The 27,077-nt window shown below is 36.6% G+C and overlaps 1 protein-coding gene across 1 annotated transcript in view; it reads right to left on the bottom strand.

The window, feature by feature from the left end:
* Positions 1-27,077, bottom strand: part of LOC129261226 (relaxin receptor 1-like) — a 55,550-nt gene that overhangs the window by 3,556 nt on the left and 24,917 nt on the right. Inside the window, exons 12-17 of the mRNA XM_054899286.2 lie at positions 19,486-19,557; positions 16,952-17,023; positions 14,609-14,838; positions 8,006-8,458; positions 3,782-3,949; positions 701-880 (exon numbers count right to left, since the gene is read on the bottom strand). Of these exons, the coding sequence (XP_054755261.2) occupies positions 701-880; positions 3,782-3,949; positions 8,006-8,458; positions 14,609-14,838; positions 16,952-17,023; positions 19,486-19,557 (1,175 nt within the window). The remainder of the gene's footprint in view (positions 1-700; positions 881-3,781; positions 3,950-8,005; positions 8,459-14,608; positions 14,839-16,951; positions 17,024-19,485; positions 19,558-27,077) is intronic.

Raw genomic sequence — 27,077 nt, 5'->3', positions numbered from 1 at the left:
ATTGTTTGAATTATACAATATTTCATTTTGTTACATATTTGACAATAAGGACCAGCTTGACTGAACCATATAGTATTAAACAATGCTCATTCCACATGTTCATGGAGGAATTAATCGTTGTTTAACTTGACAATGAGAAGAAAATTAGAATATTTCATATAATAAACTACAAAAGAAATAGTGAGTGGATGACGTCATCAGTCTCCTCATTTGCATACCGACCTGGATGTGCATATAACTGTTTTGTGAGATTAAGCGAAACTTTGAAATGTCATAACTTTCTTATTTTACAACCGATTTTGATGAAATTTTTAGTGTTATGCTTGTTGGATTTTTCTCTTTTTATTCAAATCAACTTTTTGTTGGGATGGACTTGTCCTTTAACTTAAACCTGACTTCAGAATACGGGCCTAATATTTTATTTTGAACAATTTGACATGATGAAATATCATCTTTCTAAATTCAGGTCATCATACTCATATATAAGTGCTTTGATTTAGCATGTACAACGATATCGTCGATCGCCAACTAAAATGTATGTAGTACCATTAAAAAAAGGTATTTTAATGTGTGGTGATCTCTTTACTATCTGAGTACTCTTTCTTAGCTTTCATGGAGGGGGTTTGATCACCCAAGCGGCAAGAACCTGGAACACTTCAGAAGGGACAAGAATAAGGCTACATCGCTGATAATTACATACCTCTTCCATTGGACTGCGCTAGTGATATATCAATATATCCCTCCGATCTTTTGGCTGTGCACCTTTTCATCTGGCGCATGAACCACGTTGAGAAGGTGGTGGTACTGACTGTGTAGAGGATCGGATTAAGAGCACTATTTATCGGCAAGACGAACACTACGATCCACCCATAGAGGGTTTCTAGAATGAGATAATGATAATTAAAAAAAAAAAAAATATATATATATATATATATATATAGGTGTTGTGGCTCTCCTGACTTAGAACCACAAGGTTCAGGGTTCCAATCCCACAGCAGCACTCGCGTCCTTTTGGTAGGCGTTCTCTGCATTTGCCACTCTCCACCCAGGTGTAGCAAATGGGTACCCAGTATATAGGAAAGAATTCCTTGAATGCTCGAACACCCGATCAGGGTAACCGTGCTAACACCGTGGTAATAGTATGCAGCACTTTGAAACTTTTGTATAAAGCGCTATATAAATGTTGCATATTAGTACTATTGTTATTATTCATAAAATTATATTTATACTACATACACAAGCCCCTTATGCTTATAGGCCAACCATGCAAATATGAATTTAAAGTTGAAGTTTATTATACCAAATTACATATTCATATAAAGACAATCATTATTTGTGTCATAGCTGCTAATCAGTTGTGGCACCTCGTACATAATAATTCTTCCAAATAAATGGATACATGCTTATTATCTAAGGACTTAATTCAATGAACTGGTCATGATCAATTTAATTAGAGTGCAGTTGGGTAAGGAAGATTATTGTGAAAATCAACAAAAATCATTATGTACGTCACGAAAAATTCAAATTCAATGCACGTTTCAGCTCATATATGCAGTTACTAGCGAATTGAGCATTGATCTGAACCTGATAAATATAATCGAAGCCTCCGAGGTGACATGAATAGTTTTTCTTTCGCAAATCCGTTTCCATGACACATAAATCGTTTCCATGAGTTGCCACGGCTTATTAACTCGAGGATTGTATCTATGAAACGAGTCCAGGAAGTCGTGGGAATGACTTTGGCCAATGGAATGATTTATAATTGGGCATCCTGCTCGTTTATGACGATGAAAACGAAACATTCAAATATAAAGAAGTGATTGTTGCCTTTGATTTGTTTCTCCCAGTTCACTGTTTTCGTTACAACCAACAATGGGGATGCTTAACCAACTAGACATCAGAAAAAATATAGCTACACCTTGATGTAGCCTATATAGCTACAACTTGATGTAGCCTATAGCTGCATCGTGTCCTCTACTGTAGTATAGTCATAACCAAGGTTTAGATGAGGTATCCATATCAATATAGGTAGTCAGTCCCCCTTGGGTCTTTCTTAAGTTTCATTTGAGTATTTCGAGATATATCACACATGTACAGACGTACCCCGAGTCATAATGAACATGATCATGAATATATGCATGTACATGGAATACATTTGCCATTTCGCATGATAAAGAGAAAATCAGAAACGCGGTGGATAAAGGAATATACATTTACATTAATGAGAAAATGAGATGAAAATAGAGGATGCGCTAAGTAAAAATTACGAGAGATGAGTAAGAGAATGATAGGTATACTGAGAATCGATGAGAAGAGAAAGGAAGATAAAAGAAGAGAGGAAGGGGAGAAGAGAAGTGAAGAGAGGAGGGGAGAAGAGAGGAGAGAAATAAAAGAAGAGAAGAGGAGGAGAGAAGAGAAAGGAGATGAGAAGAGAGGAAGAGGAGAAGAGAAGAGACGAGAAGATATGAGGGGAGAAGAGAAGAGAAAAGAGGAGAGGGGGAGAGAAAAGAGGAGAGAGAGAGATAGAGGGGTCGACAGAGAAAGAGAGACAACAAGGAAAATGAAAAAAAAAAACGAAAAAAAAACGTGATTAGACTATTTTATTTCGAAAATATAAAACGGAAATGGGCTTGTGGAGGAAAACGGAGCTATTATCGTTCCCCTGATAAAGAATATTAGTTTCACGTCGCCGAGTTGTAATCCCGAGATGAAATGAAATCAGAAAATTAATAAGATTCTTGCCAAATATTTGCATCAATTAAAATCCAAATTTTCTGCGCATTATTTCTAAATCCCTGGATCAATAATAAATCGAATTTCCAGACAAAGATTTAAATAATTCCAATGTGGGATGAGAAGTTTTCCGTAATTTTTTCCGATAAATTCTTTTGATGATTCAAACTTCGAAATTCAAATTCAATTCAAAATATATTTTTCTTGAAAATAAGTTAATAACAGCACGATCTTTAAATTCGTATCTTATGGCATTAGTGCGAGTAAGGAGAGCAAAAGCAGTTTCTATAGCCTATGTAAGTTGCCACTCAAAAATAAAAAAATAATAAAGACTCACTGAATATCCTTGTATTCATTACAACAAATAATCATGAGTTTAAACCTACTTATACTATGAGTGCAACCGTCAAATAGTATCAGGGTGTCTTAAAACTTTATGAAAATGACCCAAAGGTAACATTCATCAGCCGGTTTTCAAAATCAATTTATATGTCGCCAATCCTATCATTATGGGGGAGCCTTTACAAGAATAAAAACCTCGTTATTACACAGCACTGAATAATTCCATTTTATTTCAGAAAAAAAAAAAAAATACAAGCAAGAAAAGAGAAATACTCTGAAAACAGCTGTTTCGCTTCCGGTTTAGAACATAGGATCGCGGGTTCGAATCCAAGCCATGGCATAATTTCCATCAGCAAGAAAGTGATACACGATGTGCTGCACTCAACCCAGGTGAGGTAAATGGGTATCTGGCAGGAATTCATTCCTTGAAACGCCGTGAGCGTTACAGCAGCTACTCTGCTGAGTAAAGCCACGGTAATGTGCATTACTGTACATCGCTTAAGCTCTACATAAGCAATTATAATCATTATTATTATAACCATATTCAAATTGATCATTTAATGTAAAATTGCCCATAATGAAAAAAGCGCGAAATATTTACAATTTAGATTATTGTTACTATCATCTATTTTATTGTATTTTATTTATTTATTCATTTATTTCATTTTTCAGGAGGGGGGGGGGGGTTAAAATAAACGATTCAAACCTGAAATAATGTAGTTGTAGAGAGACATAATCTTGAGTATTGCGATGGGAAGCCAGCATAATGAATCGGTGAGAATGATGAAGAAGAAACGCTTGGCGTAAGCCATGTCATCCTTCACGCCACACTGTGCTGCTGCCCTTCTTGTCCTACGTATGCTAAGAAACATGGCTTCAAAGAGAGATAGACAGAGAGAAGGGGGAGAAAGAGGGGCGGGGGGGGGGGATAAAAAGTAAAAAGAAAAGGGAGAGAGAGGTGGAGAGAGAGGGAGAGGTGAAATGTTTTTTATTTCATTTTATCTTTTTCGAGTGCATTCCATTTTAAGAATTATTTTGCTAAGTGTGAACAAAATCATAATGCGTTTTTTTTTTTTTTTTTTTTTTTTTTTTTTTTTTGGGGGGGGGGGGGGCATCGATGGGAACCCGTTGGGCCTGATAGGAACTCCGTGAACTCCACAAGTCTCTTTTAGCTTAGAATAAAACAGGATGCTTTTTAATGAGCAAGTTCACCCTGACAAAGAGTTTGTTGTAAAAATACCAGAAAAAATAATAAAAAATAGGTGGAGGTTTGAGGAAAATCCACTAAGTATTAAGAAAGTTATAAGAATTTGAATTTTTGGATTTGTAACGTCATAAACGAGCAGAAAATTACATTCTGTATGTACTAAAGCTGCTCGCATATGACGTTACAAATCAAATTATTAAAATTCTAATAACGTTTTTTATTCTTTGATGGATTTTCCGCAAACCTTCGCCCATACTTTTATTATTTTACGCTTTTCTTACAATAAACTTTAATTTCTTGGGCATCATGTCAGTGATTAACGTAGCCTTAGGAGAGTCATTTGCTTGGGTCCATCGAGACACCCCAATACCGCCTTGGTCGGCTTATAATTTAGTCTCGTTATTAATATTATTAACATTAATTTGAAGGAAAAAAAATTGTTTCTCATGGATAACGAACAACAGGTGATCGCTCTAGCGGAGGAAAAAGAAACATGTTAGAAAAAATTTGAAACAATGGCCCGAAAGAAGATTGAATTTGTCAGGCCAATTTTTAAAGATTTCTTTACTCCGTCTCAGATTCCCATTCGTTTATTAAACAAATCTATATCTTGCTTATGAAAGTGTAATGCGAGTCTGTGGAAGGACAGACGGATTCCAAGCTTAAGATTGAAAATTCAATGTGACATGTATAAAAGCTTGTTAGCTCGACTTACATGATTAAGATGCTTCTCTGAAAATGATTTGACCTGGCCGAGATACATTTCATGGCTCTACGTCCATGACGTGAGCATTTGAAAGCTAAACTAATGAATCATGTTCTAATGGACGGATATTTTTTTTTTACTCTCGAATGGCCCATTATCCTGCTTATGAAACTACGGAACATGGATGAAATAATATAGCACAGAACAAACTGATTAAAATTTAGAAGCAAATTATTCCTTCCTGGAAGATACACAACATATTGATGTCTTCGGAATTGAACAGAAAGGGAAAAGTTAATTGTGAAACCAGGTTTAAAACTCTCGTCCCGCCCTTACGTATCAAACTTGATCAACATTATTTTATAATGCTTAGTCTTATTTCAGGCCATTTAACTTTTGATTGAGCTGGGCAAGTACCTGATTAACATATCAAGTCTTAATGTACTGTTAATTGTGACTACTGTCAGTGAATTAAAGCAAAATCTATCGAGGGATTGATTTTTAATGATTTTTTGATGAGCTATGATATAACACGTGAGTGAATGGGGGTCTGTAATACTCATGTGTGCCCTATAGCGCGAGTACACTTCTACACTGTCGTTGCTATGGCTGGGCGTAGTCTGCTAGAAATCGGTGGTGAGAATGCTTCAAACAGTTTTATGCAAAGTGATAGGTTATGTTTGACAACAGTTGATTAGTACGTAACTCGGCATTTAGTGCATTTATCGCTTACGATGCTGAAATGACGCTTTCAAATGTATATTCAATATTCGAGTTTCTCTACTGCTAATAGGAGATCAGATCTGGTTGGTTTGAGAGTGTGAAATGAAATAAGTAGGGATTTCAAGATGATAAATAACTTCTAATTATCATCAGGATTCCTATTTTCAATATTTAGAGCACGCAGAGAAAGAAAGATGAACAAAACATTAAAATACATAAACTTGTCTCGGTCAGATGTTATACATCATCGATTGCGCACTTGAATACTATTCAATTCGTTGAAAGCTACGGGAGGAAGGGGGGGGGGGATGGAGCTGAGTCGGGGTACACACCTCATCCTCCTGGCTTGTAAGCAGGGCGGGGTTGATGCCTATAGCACCCTGCCCCCCCTTCTTCCTCCAGATTAACGGTTATAATGAGGAAGAGAGGCGAAATGAGCAAAAGAAATGCTTTCACTCTTTGTTTGTTATCAATTTTCTGTTATTTACTTTGTTTATTTTTATGCGAATACAAAGGTAACAAATCACCTCGAACAAAATTAAACATGTAAACAAGAAGTTGTAAATCCACACAATTCATATTTAGCTCATTGATGGACATCAAGCAAGTAGAATTTGTAGCTGCAATACCATAGAAAGCGCACAAAATATATGAATGGAACACTGCATTTTTACATTAAAGTGAGAGGTGTCTTATGAGACGTTTTCTTTTCTTTTAACACGTTTAGTCAGATTAGGTATTGAATGCAATGTATCAATCTCTTCAGGAGATACTGAGAATTTGACCCTCAGTATAGGGCACACGAGAGTAATTCATCTGCGCGCAAAGCATGTCGGACAGGCGTAAGTAAAGATCACATGACTTTATTGATTAAAATAATTCATTAAAAATAGATCAAATGTTTGTATATCAAAAGAAAAACGATAGAGATAATGCTATGTTCATACTCTTTCATAATTAAGGCGTTTGGGGAGGCTCGACTGCATTTTGGTATTTCATTTTAATTATTATTACCCACAATGCAGTTCTGGTTTTTCTGGCAATGAACTGGCCGAAATTATGCTTAGTCTTATTTCAGGCCATTTAACTTTTGATTGAGCTGGGCAAGTACCTGATTAACATATCAAGTCTTAATGTACTGTTAATTGTGACTAATGTCAGTGAATTAAAGCAAAATCTATCGAGGGATTGATTTTTAATGATTTTTTGATGAGCTATGATATAACACGTGAGTGAATGGGGGTCTGTAATACTCATGTGTGCCCTGTACCTCGGCATACACTGGCTAAATTGTGCCAACTTTACTTGATTTTGATTGGCTATGAAGCACTGTTACTATGGTAACTAAAGGATAATATAGTGGCGATGTGGTTCGCTGCATACGTCTTCGGACTCCACAATGTTCCGACCCGGTTACTCGCGCTTCCTTTGATAAGACATTTATCTACATTTGCCACTCTCCACCCATGTGTAGTACATGGGTATCCGAAAGAAAAAAAATCCTTGGATGCTTGAGTGCCGATCAAGGTGCAGCTCTTAGAAAAAAATTCATCAAGCGCTCATAATGTTGCACATTATATGAAAACATACACCTTAAATTCAAAGGATAAAAATACATCCAGATCGGCTGTGAGTAGCGACCAGCCGAATGTTAGATTTAGAACGAAAGCTTGTGGAATTAAATATACAGCTAAACGATATTAATTTAAATCTTTTGAGATTTAAAAGCTAATCCTTAAAAAGGAAGAGAGATAAATGAATCCAACATTCTGGATTTATTAAAATAAAGTGTACTTTGTAGGAAAATATCCAACAGATCCCATTACGAAACACTCCACAAGTGTGACCCTAACTAAGGATGTGGGTAAATTGCCAGTTCGTCTACTGCCAACTCGTCCACTCACCACATTGTCTACTCTCATTTAGTCTAATGCCATTCCGTCCATCAACATTTCTTCTAACAACCATTTGGTCCATTATCCATTTGGTCTAATCATCACTTCGTCTAATCACCATTTCGTCTATGACCACTTCGTCTCATAACCAGTTGGTATTAAATCCATTTCATTTTTTTTTATTCACTTTGTACAATTTAACACTTAGTCCAATTAGACCAAATGGTATATGAACTAAATGGCTATTGGACCAACTGGTTATTAGACAGAATGGCATTAGACTAAATGAAAGTTGATCATGTGGTGAGTGGACGAACTGATGGTAGACCAAATGATAGTAGACGAGTTGGCAATTGGACGAATTGGCATTAGACGAATTGAAAATAAACCCTTACATACCTGTGTACGACACAACTATGACGAAAAATGTAGTTGTGTTGATTCCCAGAAAGAGGAAGGCTGAGTATTCCCAACCCTGCATTCTGGGATCGTGGAGGTGCAGCGGGAAACACACACCGTTGCTCCCGTAGAAATTCCCGAAGTATTCCACGGGAATCATCGGGAACACGGCAAGCAAAGTCCCGAAGCACCATATACAGGCCAACACCATGATCGCCCTTCTTGTCTTGATCCTCTGGAAGCTGTATGGGTAGACTATGATGAAGTAGCGCTCAAGGGATATGAACATGAGTGTCAGGACCGAGACTTCACTGGAGATCATGGCGAGAAGACCAGAAACCTTGCACGTCACACCGTTGGTCCACTCCAACGCATACTGGTTGTATTTATTTCGGTATTTTACATCTTGGGTGCCAATGATGAGCAGATACAGACCCATGAGGAAGTCAGCAGCTATTAGAAAATGAAGAATATTCATGTATATTTAGAGTCTAATAAAAAATACCTGTATGTGAACATTTCGATTGTAAAACAAATGATTTAAATCTCTTTTCTTTTTAAGAAAAAGAAAATCTTTATCAATGACTTTTCATTTCACAACCTACATTTTTTAGAAGCAAATTATAAAGGAGCAACAAAATGTTATGTTAAACTATCTATGTAATTTTAGTGTTTGAATCGTATCCTGTATGTCACGACTCAAGCATTCTTTCAGCCACATAGTGATTTATTTTGTCTATCTGCAACTAAAAACTAAAACTTTTTTTCTACTTGTGCTTATACGAACAAATGGAACAATTAATACAAAAAGATTTTATGTCAACTTTTCACATTGAACATGTTAAACTAAACACGTTGAATAAGGTTTTAGTAAGTATAGCAGTTGATACAGTTTTCTAGTCAGTCAATAAAAAAAAAAAGGGGGGGGGGGGCTGTTGCACCCACAAATGTAATAACGCCCACAAATGTAATAACACTACCCACAAATGTAATAATTTTTGATCGCCCACAAATGTAATAATGACTTTACCCAGAAATGTAATAAATTTGAAGGGATTTTTGGCGAATCCGTTCTAAACTAAAATCCTATAGTAATGCGTTCATATAGCACAAAAGTGCAAAGTCTTTTTTTCCAGACCCGATTAATTCAAAAATTATAATATAATTTAAAGTCTTTTTTCCAGACCCGGTTATTTCAAAAATTATGATATAAGTCCAAAGTCTTTTTTTTCCAGACACGGTTATTGAAAAAATTATAATATAAGTCCAAAGTCTTTTTTTTCCAGACACGGTTATTGAAAAAAATAAAAAAATGAATCCAAACTAGGATACGATAATGATATTCCAGTGGAATGAAAATGGGAATCGAGCTTAGTCTTTTCTCCAGACCCAGTTAATCAAAACTGATGGAATTAATGTCTTTGTTGTTGTTTGAACTTACACGGTGCGTATTGTGAATATATGCGCTAAGAGTAAATTGAGAATCAAGCGTAGTCTTTCTCCACACCTGGTTACTTAAAACTAAAAACTAAATCCTTATAGTAATGCGTTCATATAGCACAAAACTGCAAAGTCTTTTTTCCAGACCTGGTTAATTAAATATTTATGACATAAGTCTAAATTAAGTCTTTTTTTCAAGACCCGGTTGCTTCAAACATTATAATATAAGTCCAGTCTTTTTCCAGACCGGTTGTTTCAAACATTACAACATAAGTCCAAAGTCTTTTTTCCAGACCCAGTTAATTCAAAAATTATAATATAAGTCCAAACTAAGATACCATGGCTTGTTATAATCACTCGGGTCGCGTTCGCGTTCGAAATCACTCGGGTCGCGTTCGAAATCACTCGGGTTTTGGATTTTTAGCGATTTTTTTTTATTTCGATGCGATTTTTTTTTCTAACGGTGTCTTCAATGGGACAAACACGCTGGGAAAATAAAATGAAATTCAAATTCTAGTTTCGTTTTAAGCCGGCAAGTGCCTTAAATAAAAGGCACTCGCCTACTGCTTAACATAACAAACAAGCAAATCAGCCATGTGGCTCAACTATCCTAGAATACATCCAGACTTCTACTGTTTTTATACGAGGACTCCGAGTCGGAACTTGCCATATCTGCCACATCGATATTACATCGTCATTCCCATGTACGGACATGTATGCCTGCATGCAATGGCCCCAAGGCGGGACCCGGCCACGGTCGGACACGGCGTGCATCGGTAGCATGGAGCAAGGTAACGTGAGTCCAGCCGAGTTAGATCCCACGTTACAGTGCCAGTCAGTCTGCAGCTCGTCCGAAAGTATTTTATTCAGCGGTATGCATAGCCAGCCATCCGTGGTTTAATGCATATATACGTAATTAGACCAAAAGCTTCGGTCTCCAGTCTGTAATGTTCGTTGTTCCGCTGAACTCCATTAGCTCCACTCACCAATACAGAGACCGAAGTTCTAGCTCGATCTGTACAGGGACTCAATGGCCATATGTTTATGCATTAAGTTCCAATAAAACGGGGAAGTGAAGTTGCGCGACAGCCGAAGCAATTAGTTACTGTTTTTCCCCTTTTAAGTTTATTTTCTCTTTTTTTGGTGCATTTTAGGACAAAACGGAATAATAATATTTATTTGATACAGTTCTTTCCATATATTTTTATGAAATAAAGACAAAAATCGATGAGCGCCGTCTGGGGGATTTTGCATTGTTAACCCCGTCATGATGGTTGCACCATAGCGAGCCGTCTGTGTACGAGGAGAAATAAAAATGTTAAAAAACTCGAAACAGACGGCTGCCAGCTGTCTAATACGTAATGAGCTTTGAGGACGATCTTTCCGATAGGCGTTTTAAAATTCTGCTCTTAACTATTGTCCATTTCTCATAAAATTTGTCTTATTTTATAGATAAAATGGCCATATCATGTTTTAAGTAACTGGAGAGTAACTGGAGACCTAAAAAATTCCCTACCTAAATTCTCGAAACATTGCATTAGGTGATGTGCTTAATTGATCTTCTTTGTGCTCGCGTGCCAAACGTATACGTTGAGCTGAACGGGGATCAGTCTCTCTCTCTGTCTCTCCTACCTTTCCGAAATTAAAACGGTCCTTCGATCGGACATAGTTATTTAGACGCAGGACAAATAACGCTCTGACAACCAAACTAACTTTTCGTCAGCATCAGTAAAAATGTGAATGGGCTTTTAAAAACTAATACTAAAACTGATCTAAAATTGATCTTAGATCGATTTTAAAATTGATTTTGGAAATCGATTTAAAATTAATTTTAAATTTTAAAATCGTAATTGTACCTGTTCTAATTAACCGATTTTAAAATCGGCTCCCGATTTTACCCGATTTTACCACAATCGGCGCGATCACCTGCCAATCTTCGATCATGCCCCTTGAAGGAAAAATCGGATATAAAATATCGACGTAGATCTAGTTACAGTGCGTGATCGTTCAGAACATATATACATAGATTTTTTTGAGGTGCTAGCTATTTAGAGGTCGCATTAATCAGGGAGAAGGACGCAGTATTATCTCTGACGATGTTTACGAGGATAGATATCTTCTCTTCAACCTCGTGGTGATAGCGGACGCCGCCGTGAAATTTTAAAGGTCGTATTATCGACGGACATCACTGCACTACTCTCTTACCTCCTTTATGATGATAGACACTTCTCTTCAACCTCGTGGTGATAGCGGACCCCGCTTCTTTTATATTTGTTCTTGGTTATCAAAAGTTAATTTCTGAAGATAGTAATAAATTGATTTGAAAACGTTACCTCCCCACAGCATTTTAATAACATGTTCCGAATCATCGCGCGTGCTTGCGACTTCTATTACATTTTAATTGCACTTGCGCCTTTAAGATGATGCATTTTATTTAAGGCATTTGCTGGCTGAAAACGAAACTAGAATTTCAATTTCATTTTATTTGCCCCAACGTGTTTGTCCCATTGAAGACACCGTTAGAAAAAAAATCGCATCGAAATAAAAAAAAATCGCCAAAAATCAAAAACCCGAGTGATTTCGAACGCGACCCGAGTGATTTCGAACGCGAACGCGACCCGAGTGATTATAACAAGCCGATACCATAATGATATTCCAGTGGAATAAAAATAAAAATCGAGCTTAGTCTTTTCTCCAAACCCTGTTATTCGAAAATTATAAATAACAATACAACAACAACAAAAACAGTATAAAGACCCCATAATCTTATTAATGCTGGATAACATGGACATATAGCATAGTCTTTCAGCCAGACCCAGTAATCTTTTTTCTTCAAAATAACGCTAACAGTAATAATAAGAAAATTCCAAATCTAAGACCAAACAATCCTTCAACCTAAGAACCTGTTTTAAAAAGAGGTTTAGAGCATTGTCTTTATTCCAGACCTAATCATTAAAAAAAATTACAAAAAAGAAATCTTCTAATGTAAGACTATATCATATTCTTATTCTTCTGGAATAACACGAGTTTTAAAACGTACTCTTTTCTCCAGACCCGGTTATTTAGAAAAAAATGAATTAAGAAACTTCAACAGTTCAAATCTAAGACCAATCTTCAAAAGTTACACCCTTACTGGGTGTAAAAATATGTATTTACCCCGCACCCAGTTTTTTTTAAATAATACTAAGACCCCTACAAAACATTGTAATAATGCATGGGTAAAGCAAACATCCTTTCTCCAGACTTGGTTATTATTTGAAAAAAAAGATAGTTTTTACAAATATTCTAAAACGAATACCCAATAATCTAATTACTGTGGAATAACATGAAAATCGATTGTAGACTTTCCTCCAGACACAGTTATTTCAAGAATAAAAAAGCAATAAAACCCAACCCCAACAACGAATCTAAGAACCAACAATCCTCCAAATTAAGACCATGTAGAAAAGCACATGTTTAGAGCGTTGTCTGTATTCCAGACCCAGTCATTAAAAAAATAATTCAAACAGTCTTAAAAACACAAGACTTTGTCATATTCTTATTCCTGTGGAATAACACGAGTATTATGCCTAGTCTTTCGTATAGACCAGGTTATTTAAAAAATAAAGAAATATTGAAAAAAAAAAAAACTAAGACCAAATTTCAAAATTAAGCCCAGTTAAAATGCTTGGGTTTAGAGTGTTGTCTGTACCCCCAGTTCTCTGAAAAATACAAATTAAGCGAAACTTTAATCTTAAAACTTAACCCCAGCATCTTCTAAACTATTAAAACCCTGTGATAACGCATACCACGAAAACGACAAATTAATCATAGGCGTAAATGTTCATATCTGAATGATACGCACCTTAAAACTCAAGATAACAATAACAACGTTATTCTACATCAATGATATTGTGGGGTCTTTGTTGATATAGTTTGTTTGTTTTTATTGTTTCTCATAATTTCCTATTTTGAAATAACTGAGACTGGAGCAAAGACTACACCATAGGTCTTTGTTTTGTTGTTTTAGTTTGGACTTACAGTATAATTTTTGAAACAACCGGGTCTGGAAAAAGACATTGGACTTATAATAATTTTTGAATTAACTGGGTCTGGAAAAAAGAGTTTGCACATTTGTGCTATACGAACACATTACTATAGGGTTTTAGTTTTTAGTTACCGGGTCTGGAGAAAAGACTATGCTTGATTCTCAATTTACTCTTAGCGCATATATTCACAATATGCGCCGTATAAGTGAAAACAACAACAAAGACGCTAATTCCACCAGTTTTAATTAACTGGGTCCGGAAAAAGACTAAGCTCAATTCTCATTTTTATTCCACTGGAATATCATTATCATATCTTAGTTTGGACTTATATTATAATTTTTGAAATAACCGGGTCTGGAAAAAAGACTTTGGACTTATATTATAATTTTTTTTAAACAACCGGGTCTGGAAAAAAGACTTTGAACTTATATTATAATTTTTGAAACAACCGGGTCTGGAAAAAGACTTTGGACTTATATTATAATTTTTGAAACAACCGGGTCTGGAAAAAAAGACTTTGGACTTATATTATAGTTTTTTAACAACTTGGTCTGGAAAAAAGACTTTGAACTTATATCATAATTATTGAAACAACCGGGTCTGGAAAAAAGACTTTGGACTTATATTATAATTTTTTTTAAACAACCGGGTCTGGAAAAAAGACTGAACTTATATTATAATTTTTTAAACAACCGGGTTTGGAAAAAGACTTTGGACTTATAATATAATTTTTTAAACAACCGGGTCACGAAAAAAAGACTTTGGACTTATATTATAGTTTTTTTTAACAACTTGGTCTGGAAAAAAGACTTTGGATTATATTATACTTTCTTTATTTTTGTGCACTTTTGTGCTATATGAACGTATTACTATAGGATTTCAGTTTAGAACGGATTCGCCAAAAATCCCTTCAAATTTATTACATTTGTGGTTAAAGTCATTATTACATTTGTGGGTGATCAAAATTATTACATCTGTGGATAAAGTGTTATTACATTTGTGGGTAAAGTGTTATTACATTTGTGGGCGTTATTACATTTGTGGGCGATTATTAAATTTGTGGGTGTAACAGGGGCTTCTTCAGAGGCTTCAGTCAGAGGCTATTTTTTCATTCCCCCTCTCCCGGGAAACTTACTGCACAGATTAATGACGACCACCGTATGTACTTTATTTTCCGCCTTCATGAAAGCACGGCTAACCAAGACACCTAGATTACCCACGCTTGTGATGATACCTATCGTCCACACAAAAACTCGTAGAATCACGTTCTTCAGGAGATTTTCAAACGACGAGATTCCATCGGATCGAGGGGTACAGGTTCGAACGTGAGGGGCGTAGCGACAATACTCGAACTTTGCGAAAGCACTGAAAATGCAACCAATTGAAATCATAATAATTACGGAATATCATTTTCCCTTGTTCATCCGTGTGTGAATTGGGACAACCACATAAGTATTCTCATTAGAATATCTCATAAAAGTAGATTGACAATAAAACCACACCTTACCTGAAAATACAAGACAATAAATGAGCATGTTGCAGATTCCATTCATACAAGACTAGCAATATACAACTTGCTGTTTCATTTGAGAGGGATTTGTATACCATCCATTGACAAGAACATTATGATGCATATTCAGATCAATTTCCTCGAGTTGCTCGAGTCGTTACCAATACCTTTATCATATTTATGAATATTCCTAACTTATTCTAAAGCCGGAAAGAAAATGTAGGATAAAGAATCAAGAATCTAGCGTCTTGTATTTCCCTATTCTTCCCCTACGTTGTGTGTTGTCCATATCTCAAAATAAGATTTTGTCTGGTACCTTGATGTAATAAGATTGGAAATAATCACTTCCTACATTCTTAACATAGTTGGGCAAAAAATACCAAACTTTTAACCACTCCTGGCCAACATACTGTCCACTCGACTATTGGTTAAAATGTGCCCAAATTGGGTAATAAAACTAATAGTCAGGTAATAAATTTGCTCAATTGGATAACAATTGCCCAGAATATATATATACATATACATATATATATTTTACCAACATACATTACCCAACACATTACCCAACACATTTTAATTGTGTGGCAAAATAACAACATTGACATATTGGAAAGCAATGAAAGATTATCAAGCAAGCTCTTGATAAAATCATTTCAAAAGATAGGCGCATCACAATAAACAAGTGGAATGCCTCTGGCCGTCTCACCTGCATCACGCGATTCAATATAGCAGCAGTGCTGATTTTGAAAACTACTATAACTCGCACAAGATGTTCAGTGATACTTGGTTACTCTTATTTCCACGTTTTATGAACTAGACCAATACACTTATAGAGATATGATGGCAATTCAACAAATACCCCCAACGTGGCCAAAGTTCTTTGACCTTACATGACCTTTGACCTTGATCATGTGACCTGAAACTCGCACAGGATGTTTAGTGATACTTGATTACTATTATGTCCAAGTTTTATGAACTAGACCAACACACTTTCAAATTTATGGCTGTAATTCAACAAATACCCCAATTTGGCCAAAGTTCATTGACCCTAAATGACCTTTGACCTTGATCATGTGACCTGAAACTTGCACAGGATGTTCAGTAATACTTGATTACTATTATGTCCAAGTTTCATGAATCAGATCCATAAACTTTCAAAGTTATGATGGTAATTCAACAGATACCCCCAATTCGGCCAAAGTTCATTGACCCTAAATGACCTTTGACCTTGGTCATGTGACGTGAAACTCATGCAGGATGTTCAGTGATACTTGATTAACCTTATGTATAAGTTTCATGAACTAGGTCCATATATTTTCTAAGTTATGATGACATTTCAAAAACTTAACCTTAGGTTAAGATTTTGATGTTGATTCCCCCAACATGGTCTAAGTTCATTGACCCTAAATGACCTTTGACCTTGGTCATGTGACATGAAACTCAGGCAGGATGTTCAGTAATACTTGATTAACCTTATGGCCAAGTTTCATGAACTAGGTCCATATACTTTCTAAGTTATGCTGTCATTTCAAAAACTTAACCTCAGGTTAAGATTTGGTGTTGACGCCGCCGCCGCCGTCGCCGCCGCCGTCGCCGTCGCCGCCGCCGCCGCCGTCGCCGTCGGAAAAGCGGCGCCTATAGTCTCACTCTGCTATGCAGGTGAGACAAAAAGGACATTGTTTAAGTCTGTCACTCTAAAAACAAGTTGCTTAAACTTTTTTTGTAATTGTTTAAACCTTTTAATCAACTTGTTTACAAAAGTTTAAACAATAGTTGTTGGAGTGATGGGCTTAAACGACGTACTTAAAATTTTCAACAGCGTTTTTACTGTGCATAAAAGAGAAACAGATATACGTAGATTATGTTGGTTTATACGAAACGATATCGTTATGAATAATGGAAGACACGGGTAACAAAGAATGGGTAAAGCAGAATTTATAGTGATGTGAATAAAAGACAAAAACTCACAGTTTTTCTAATTTCGTTAGATCTTCAAACATTTCCACATTGATGTCAGTTATCGTGATTCCGCCGAGATCCCTGGGTGTGTAATTAACAGAAAATCCAACTTAATCACATATTATGCATCAGGTATACGTAACGGCTAATACTCTTTGCATAATGAAACGGATTAGTAAACACTTATTATTATTGGTAATATTATTTATATTTTTGGGGGGAAATTATATATACATTATATATCTAGGTTAGCAAATATCAGATTCCAGAAACTGTCAGGGACCGCGGAACGCTTTTTAAAGTGTGTGGGGGTGTATGTGGGGGGAGAGGAGGGGTGACCATGCAGATAAGTGGAGGTGCCGTGGCCGAATGGTCTTAGGCGCCTGACTGTACATGGAAAGTCCGGGGTTCGATTCGCGGTCGCGGCACCTATGACCGTGAGCAAGGCATTTAATCGGCGATGCTCTTTTATCCTGCATTCAAATAAATGAAAATGCGTATAAATAAATGAAAATGATTTACGCATTCTTGGTGACTAGGTGTGCACTTGTTAAAAAATAATAATCATAATCAGGTTACATTTTAAATCTTTTTGTGCACGGCTTTGGGGAAAAAAATGGGGGGGGGGGGGGATAGGGGGCTCCAGTCCCTAGTTCCAATGGCCCTGGTTGTGATCCGCCAAGATATCTACTGTAGGTGTGAAAACAGGACATCCTACTAATCACTTCATATTTTGATAATAATAATAATAGTCAGTTCTTGTATAGCGCATAACACATTATGAATAACGTCTCTATGCGCTTCCAAAGGACTTGGATATTATTACCCTGGCTGTAGCTCAAGCAGCTTTTACGCACTCGGCATTTCAAGGAATAAATTCCTGCCAGATACCCATTCACCTCACCTGGGTTGAGTGCAGCACAATGTGGATTAATTTCTTGCTGAAGGAAACTACGCCATGGCTGGGATTTGAACCCACGGCCCTCTGTTTCAAAGTCCGGAGACGAATCCACTGGGCCACAACGCTGGTTGCTTGCTCACAGGCATTCGTGCTTTCTTAGCAGTCAGGTAAAAACCTCGGTGTGGCTTATATACTTTGCATAATAAAATGTATTGACGTATAATAGACATTTATCATTATTATTGGTAATATTATTTCGCAACTAAGCACTATTCCATCATGGGATTTGGGAGAATGCCTTGGAGTACTTCAGGAGCTAACTTACGAAAATGAAGCAATTTAAATGTATAACTATTACCCAATTATTTAATACAGAATGTCAAATGAGTCTCCGCATGCCCACTGCCTTTAAGTATTATAGACAATCAAATTGTAGTAAATTATGCAGTATTTTTTCTCTTTATCGTTATTTGTTTTCAATTCCAATATTTCCCATATTTTCCGATCTAAGCTTGTTTTGACGGTTATCTTCCATTAAATTAATCCCGAATTAAAAAGTTTAGGAGGTAATCATGATGGCACACAAGACTAACTCTTCCGATGTGGGAGGCAAACAACAAGGAGGTATACGGTCCCGCGATTCAAGAGAGTATTTTTGGACATACGATAGCTAACTGCATTAGATGGCTTCTCTGTGAAAGTTCGGAATAGAATTTTGTCATAGAATTTGAAGTATCATCTATCATCTATCATCATTTCTGTTATTTTGGTTTGTTTTGTTGTTTTCGTATGAATTCTTGTCATACAATGGGTGATTAATTAATTAATGTTTTTCAATTATAATGCTCAACGTAAGAATTTATCTAATCTTATTTAATCCATCAGCATATAAAATGAAAAGAAAAAAATATCTACCATCTATATATATATTACTGATTCATCTTACTTACATTCATCATAATTCGGTCTTAAGATGTTAATTATTCTTGTTACATTCCATATCTGTACAGCGAAGGGGGCAGTTGAGGGTAACACAGATTTTCTCACTCAATATGCTATCATGGCTATATACATGTCTGTGCAGAATGTACATTTATTACTCTCTTTCTTAGCTAAAATTCTGAATAGACCTATATACTTTGTTCTTGAAAACGAATAAATGAAATATCAGATTAGATCACAACGTCAAACAGGCATTTTTCGGCACATTCTTAGATTTGTAAACACTTGTAACATTTATTCCCCTGCATTTTTAACTTGAATGATCTCCCCCCCCCCAAAAAAAAATCGCTAATTTAAAAGCTAGAAATGACGCTTCGATAATCACTTACAATTTTAAATGCTTACTGGCTCGTTTCTAAATTAAATGAAAAGAAAACGCAAACCTTCGACAAACATCCTAAATCTTATGCAAAACTAAAAATATATCAATGACAATTTGCACGGCAATACCGATACGCTAATTTAAATGCCAAAACTTTTTATTCAAATGGAAATTGCTTGAATTTCGCCGGGAAATTCTATATCTACCATGTTCACTAGAACATTGGCAATGGACAATGATGATGATAATTAATTCGACTGATTTCACAGTCATACAGGAAGTGTCCTTCATCCGTGACAATAGAAGAGAACTACTTACAAATCGATCAGATTCTGGAGCTCATCAAAAACGCCTGTTGGCAATGACATCATCGAGTTGTTTTGAAGCCTCCTGCAAAGTCACAATGTGAACGTTAAATGAACTTATTTTAAAGTATTAATATATGTCATCATTATGTCACAACTGCATTGTTCAATCGTATATCTTACCTAACATACTAATGGAAATACTTGCCGGGGGAAATGTTCCCTTTTTACTTAATCAGTCAGGCTTTTATAATGAACACACGTGGGATGCGGGCTTTACCAAGTTTACACATTTGCTGTTAACCGTTTTCAGGTATTCAATCAACACCATAATGCCTTTGAATCCATAAACCCCTCAGTACTATACACATAGAGCATCTTATCTCATACAACTAATACTTTGCGCTAAAAATCATTTGTTCAAATCTTTCACATTACAAAAAATAAATAAGTTTTTTAATTTTCAATGAATATTTGCCAATCAAATGTGGGTTCGGACGGGGGGGGGGGGGGGAGGGGCGACGGCCCAATTTGTTTTTCAAGTCATATAAAGAATTCCGTATTTTGCTCCTCTATTATTTTTTAACACTTTATAAAATACAGGAAGAGTTGGCCAACTTTCAATCTATCATGTTCGTTATCACTCTTTTATTCCCCATTAATATTCTGATTAATCAAGCAATCTCACAGGAACTCGCCCTTCTGCTCCTTGGTACCGGTCAAATCATTCATTCATTCCCCTATGGCAGATGCAGATTTAGCGAAAGAGGGTGCGGATCCCCCTCTTCCCCCTTGGCTGAAGGTTTTACACAGTTAGTACCCCTCGTGTGCCCCTCTATTGTGGAAGAGAGGATGCGCTTTTTTGTAGTCAAGAGCTTATCACATCGTATCACCACATCCACACACGCACACACACACACATCCCCACAGACACAACATTACTACCCGGCTCCCTCCATTTTAACATCAGGGATCCGCCGCTAAACATCTGTGAAGTCAGTGCACCCTACCAAATCGCACTACATACTGTTTTTGATTAGTAAAATGAAATTCTTCTTACTTCTATTATTTCGAAATTTCAAGCCCGACAGCGAGGATGAAGAACATTGTGGGTATCGTTGCTTAAGGAGAGTTTTCCTAGACAACCACTTCCACCTCCTCTGAAATATCAATTTTCTAATAAATTGTCTAAACCTTGCAACAACCGGCCTGATCAGGGCATGTGTGGTTACCCGCTATGTTCGACCATTGCTTTTGTGAAGATGGTGATCAATTTAACTTTACCAGAAGGTTAACCCTCAACAAATTAAATTGAAGGCCAATTCGATTCCAATTGAAGCCTCTAGCAACAGATAGATTTGATGTATTTTTTGTGCCCTGAAAGATTGGAGACTCCACTAGGCGTTTCAAAACAAGCAAAACAAAATAGTTACGATGATCATTGTCCTTGCCCATCAATTCATTTAAAGGGATGCTCCGGGCTTGAAGATATTTATATCTCAATAAATAAAGTAAAATTCACAGAGCCAAATGCTGAAAATTTGATCAAAATCTGATAACAAATAACGAAATTGTTTAATTTTAAAGATTTGCATTATTCCGGTGAAACAGTTCTAGGCATGTCTTCATGAATATTCATTGGGAGGGCTGATGATGTCATATCTCCACTTGTTCTTTTGTATTTTATTATTTGAAATTAGTTTTTTCAAAAAAATTCGACCAAGAACTAAAACCATTGGATTGACAACCAATTAAGTGCATCAGTTATTTCTTGCTGCAACTTATTCCGTTATAATGGAGACACATCATTTACACATTTATGAAAAAAATGAAACAATTTTGAGGAAAGTGGGGATATGACATAATCAGCCCACCTAATGAATATTCATGAAGACATGCCTAGAACTCTGGGGGGGGGGGGGGGAGGGCACTTGCATTGACGAGTGGATACCTTGCGCGACCAAAAACCACGTAAAAAGGGTGTCTTTTTCAAGATAGGGCACCTTACGTACGTAACGTAAAAAGGGCGTCAAAACGCTAAAATAATGAAAAAGGGGTATCTATTTCGCTAGGAAAGTTACGTGTTTAGGGTCAAATTTTCGAGGGTATAAAAAAGACTAAAAAAAGTTTTATTAAGGATGTACTTTTTGCCCCAACGGTCAACACTACGGCCCGTATTCTGAAGTCAGGTTTAACTTAAACTCAGGTTTAAAGTTGTGGTTTAAGTATGGACAGCCAATTGTTACATAAATCACTAACAGTAGAGATATCATACTTCAGCTCATTTGGCTCTCAAATTATTCATAATTGTCTAGGAAGTATAAATAGATGACTGTCTTCACCATCGATGAATCAGGAAAGAGCACAGTAAACACAGGAAACATACAACTTAATAAAATTTTTGATACTTTTGGCTTCCCATACTTACACCACAACTTTAAACCTGAGTTTAAGTTAAACCCGACTTCAGAATACGGGCCTACGTGTTTAGAGTCCGATTTGCGCGAGGTGTGGGAGCTGGGCCGTAGTAAATCCAATGATGTAGGTAAAGGTAAAACCGACGACCGAAGTCCGTGACATGATTATAGAACAATTAAAATATCGTTGTACTTGTTTAAGGGGTTCAATTCAGAGAATGCTTGCCAAGGGTATCGTTTTGTTTCCATTACTTGTTAAGGGTAGGGTTTCATACGCCATTACTTGTTAAGGGGTGCATTTTCAGAATATGGAAAAATACTGTTTAGGGTGCTTTTCGGGACCCCATGGTCGCGCATGGTATCCACTCGTCGATGGAAGTGGCCCCCGGGCTAAAATTGTTTCACCAGAAAAATGCATATCTTTACAATTTTATTCAGTAACTTTCTTAATTGTTGTCCGATTTTGATGACATTTTCAGCATTTTGCTCTGCGAATTTTACTCTTTTTATTTGGATATAAATATCTTCAGCCCGGATTATCTCGTTAAGGCTATTCGTTGTTCTAACTAATATATATATGTATATATTTATATATATTTAGCAGCTTCCTCCGTTTCCGACCTGATACATGGTTATCTTGATTATTATATATATAAAGTTTCCTTGTTTTATTGATTATAATTATTATATCAAGATGCATGTAACAAAACTTATCGTAAATGATTGTTGGAAATGGAAAACAAATGAAATGAAATATATATATATACATACATATCATTGTGAGCACAATAGTGTTCATTGGTACAATCACCCTTTTAAACATAGCTATATATGCGAAGTCAATTACCATTATTATCATATTCATTATTGAAATTCACAATTATTTTTGACATGTCTAATTGATTATTCGATTTACTGTGTTCGTTTTAAATTCATCGATAATGAATAATTGGGGGTGGGGTGGGGGAGGAGGATGGTATAGTTATGTCCTTTCATCTTTGTGGGAGCGAATCTTATTGTTAATATCTCCTTATGTGTTTGCTTGGAAAAATGAACTTTACTGTCAAGCATTCGATGTCATTGACATCCTCGACGCGCAATAATAGGTGAATATCATTTTCATAAAGGCCCCTTCATAACATATCATCAATCTGATACGCAAGAATATCACCCTCCCTCCCTTGCGGTCGATTATCATCCGTGGTTTTCCAGGCGATTTATGTCTGATGAAATATTCATTGACTTTTATCATTCAGCCAGTTTAATCAGAGCTCTGTAAGAGATATAATATTTCATACCGAGTGCACTTGTTGTGGAAATAAAAAGGCAAGAGGTAGGCCTATAATCGCGTAGTGATGACGGTGGAAATAGCACAATGCAAAAATAGGGAGTCGACGAGTCGTAACACCTGCTGGGGGAAAATAACGGAACGTTATGAGTTTTCTTGGGGTCCTCAAAACGCGACACTTGACAATCATGATAATTGATGGTAAAGTTCACCTGTACACTTGATTGAACACAGTGGTAAATGTAACCAAACGTAGAAATGGTCCCCATGATCAATAAACAAGCTTTTTGTTGCCGAGTCCGTATTTGTTTCCATAATGAAATCATACTAATTCGTATTGTAAAACCTTGGTGTCTGTAGTGAAATCATGTGGAACGTATTTAGTCGTATTGTAAAGCTATGATGTTCGTGGCGAAATATTAAAGACTAGTCATTCGTACTGTAAAGCATTGATGCTCGGAGTGAAATCATAAGGTTCATAGTCATTTACACTGTAAATCTTTGATGCTCGTAGTGAAATCATTAGAACCGTAGTAATTCGTACTGTGATGCTTTGGTTTCCACAGTGACATAGACCGTAGTCGGTCGTATTCTAAAGCTTGCCGGTGTCCACAGTGAAACCATTCGGACCATACTCACTCGCATTATCATTATTATAAAACTTTGGTGTCCGCATGTATTGTAAAGCTTTGGTGTCGGTAGTGAAATCATACGGAATGTAGTCACTCGTATTGTAAACCTTTTGTGTCCGTAGTGAAATCATACGGAAAGTCGTCATCCGTATTGTAAAGTTTGTTTTCCGTATTGTAATCATACAGACCGTAGTCATTCGTATTGTACAGTTTCCATGTCCGTATTGATACAATGAGGACCGTAGTATTGGTTTTCGTAATGATATAAAACTTTTCCCTCATTAAAATCGACATCAGTCAGCGCTGGCCGGGGGACGTCCCTTCTTAAATCAAGTCGATTTAATCTGTCACTTAATAAATGAAGCGCATTAACTTGCGAAAAAGGAGCTTTATTTATGGCAGCGTTATGTGTGAAACCAAATAATAAGGGGTTAAAGTTTTAGAAACGATTACACAATTCCTCCCCCAAAATGCGTGATACATAATCATTTTTTTTTTGTCTTAGCTATGAGAGCAAATTTTAATCAACCGTCCCCTCCTCCCCTTTTCTTTTTGTCAAAAAGTTATTCTTAAAAGGCCATAATAATCATTACGTTTAAAATACAAAAATACAGTATAATGATTCCGGCTAGCCCACTTTCGTTCACTCAATATGTATTCTCAAAGAACAGAATCGAGTGAATAGTACACTCCTTGGAGGGAGAGGGGAAAAAAATAAAAGAGTGATTTTCACTTACTGTTGAGTGAAATTATCCTGGCATTCCTGGGTAATCATTACAAAGGTACTTTAAATTGAGCGATTCTTGACATTACTACCAATGTGAAAGTTCACTCATTTTGTAGAAAGAAATCAATCAAATGTTTTGTGTTTTCTTGAGCATGGCCGTACCCAAAAATTTTCTTCCCTTAGCGGGCAAGACGTTTTAAAAATTTCGAAGTAACTCCAGGGAGCGAATTGAGCGAGCTTGTCATGGGGGCGCTTTTGCATTTTCTAAAGTGAATTTAAAGGATTTCGTACACACTATTGATGATATTTTTATGAATATTTTCTGTAAAAAAAAAAGAGAGCAAATTTTCAAATTTACGGGAGGGGGATATACCTGCCCCCTCCCCCCGCTCCGTACGGCCTTGTTCCTGAGGGTTGAGAAGGAGGAGGAGGAGGAGGTGGAGGAGGCGCTTCCTCAAACTCCTCACAAACGCACCAGTGGTTCTATTTAATCAAAGCGTAAAAGCTTGTGGTGTAAGCTCGTTATCCCGACCAGGGATTAACCAAGGTAACTCGATTTTGAACCCGTATCTCTTACTATGATTAGTGTGACAAGTTATAACTAAAGGAGTGATTATCGTTGATCCACAAGTTACGAAGGGATGAAATCTAATCGAGCCTTGTGTAAAAAAAGAAATATTTACTGCGACCGGTTCACCCCAGCACATATTGTATAACATCCACTCTCGCTTTTTTTGCCTACATGTTTGTGAGTTATACATTTTCAATGATTTCTGAAAAAATACAGGAGGTAAAAACCAATGTGACTGCCAATATTAATCATCTACAACGTTAAAACTTTGGCGCAAGACTGAAGACTGACCCCCCCCCCCAGTGGCGTAGCTACGGGGGGGCCTGGGGGGGGGGGGGGGCACGTGCCCCCCCTGATATTTGGTGTGCCCCCCCAGGTGCCCCCCCTGAAAAAAATTGGCAGAGCAAAAAAAAAAGAAAAAAGGGAGAAAGAAGAAAAGAAAAAAAAGGAAGAAGAAAGACAGAAGAAAAGGAAAATAAGAGGAGGAAGACGAGTGAATGAAATAATGTGAAGGGAAGACTTGCAAAAAAAACACAAATCTTTCGTTATTATATAAAACTTTTCCTTGCGCTTCGCGCCAGAATTGCCTGTTCGATGAGATTCATATCTTGCTAATAGGCTGATATGGAGCAAGTTTTGAAGTCAATATACAAAATATATTTTAGCTCGGACATCGAGCTTTCATCAATTTTTTTTCATTAACAAATTTAAGTGCTCTAGCTAAAAAATGTCCCGTTTATAGTCTACATAATCAGTATTTTTAAGCTCACGCTGCGTGGTCAAATTGTTTGATTTGCCAAGTTCCTATTGTCTACGTGTATTCCAAAATTTCATTCAACAAATGTATTCAGACTGCCCAGATTCTAGGTCTAAATCTAAAACATGCGCGATATCCTGCATGTTCTTTATATTAGTACTTAAATTATCCAGTTTCACATCAGAATATCAATAATTGTCTGCTCACGCTTCACGATCGCATTATTAATGAAACCCAATTAACTATATCCTATTTATGATTTACAAAATATGAATAGGGTGTCCCACTTTTAGGTCTAAAATCTCAATTTTCTTCCTCTCGAGCTTCGCGCTCGCATCAATTGTTTAGTTACATACCTATCCCATTTATTAATACACAAAGTGCTTAGAATGACAATTTTTTTAGGTCGGAATGTCAAAAAAATTTGATCGTGCTTTGCGCTCGCATTATTGAAATATATACCGTCTCCGTGGGTAACTGCATGTAAGCAGTCCTTAACAGGTCCCTTTTCGATAATGCTAGAACAGTTAATAAAAATTTCTGCTCGCGCTTGGCGTTCGCAGTAACCATCTAGTTACATACGAATCGTGTTCAGGATCACACATAACATTGCCCAGAATATTAAATTTTCAGGACAAAATACATGAGAGTAACCAAAAAAAATCGCTCGCGCTTCGCGCTCACACTTTTTATAAGGCTTATGAGATTATATCATGTTTATGTTGTTTTATAAGAATAAAACTAAGAAGTGACTGATCGGGGGAAATATACATGTAGGTGAAGATAATTTCGGGCCCCGTCCCCTATTGGCGAAAGTCGGATCCGCCCTTGTGACACAGGAAAAAATGGTGCCCCCCTGAAAAAGCAAGGACCCCCCAGGAAAAAAATCCTAGCTACGCCACTGCCCCCCCCCCCCAGATCCGGGCCAGGTAGGCCGAAACAATTCCCACTTTTGACCTTCAATATTCCGGGTCGTTTTGACCCGTAACGGAGTATGACCTTAAGCAAAAACCTGGTTAAAACTGTATTGGCTACCACTACGGCATGTATTCGCTAAGCACATATAAATAATAACAACAAAAGCAACAACGACAACGATAATAAGTATGATAATGATATTAATATAACAATATGGTAATGATAAGAGTATTATTAACAATAACATTGGTAGTGATAATCGCAAGTATTTCTGGTGCGCACTTTCAGAAGAAAT

The sequence above is a fragment of the Lytechinus pictus genome, chromosome 5, assembly GCF_037042905.1.
Source record: "Lytechinus pictus isolate F3 Inbred chromosome 5, Lp3.0, whole genome shotgun sequence".
Classification (NCBI taxonomy): domain Eukaryota; kingdom Metazoa; phylum Echinodermata; class Echinoidea; order Temnopleuroida; family Toxopneustidae; genus Lytechinus; species Lytechinus pictus.
This window is presented reverse-complemented; position numbering and strand designations above follow the sequence as displayed.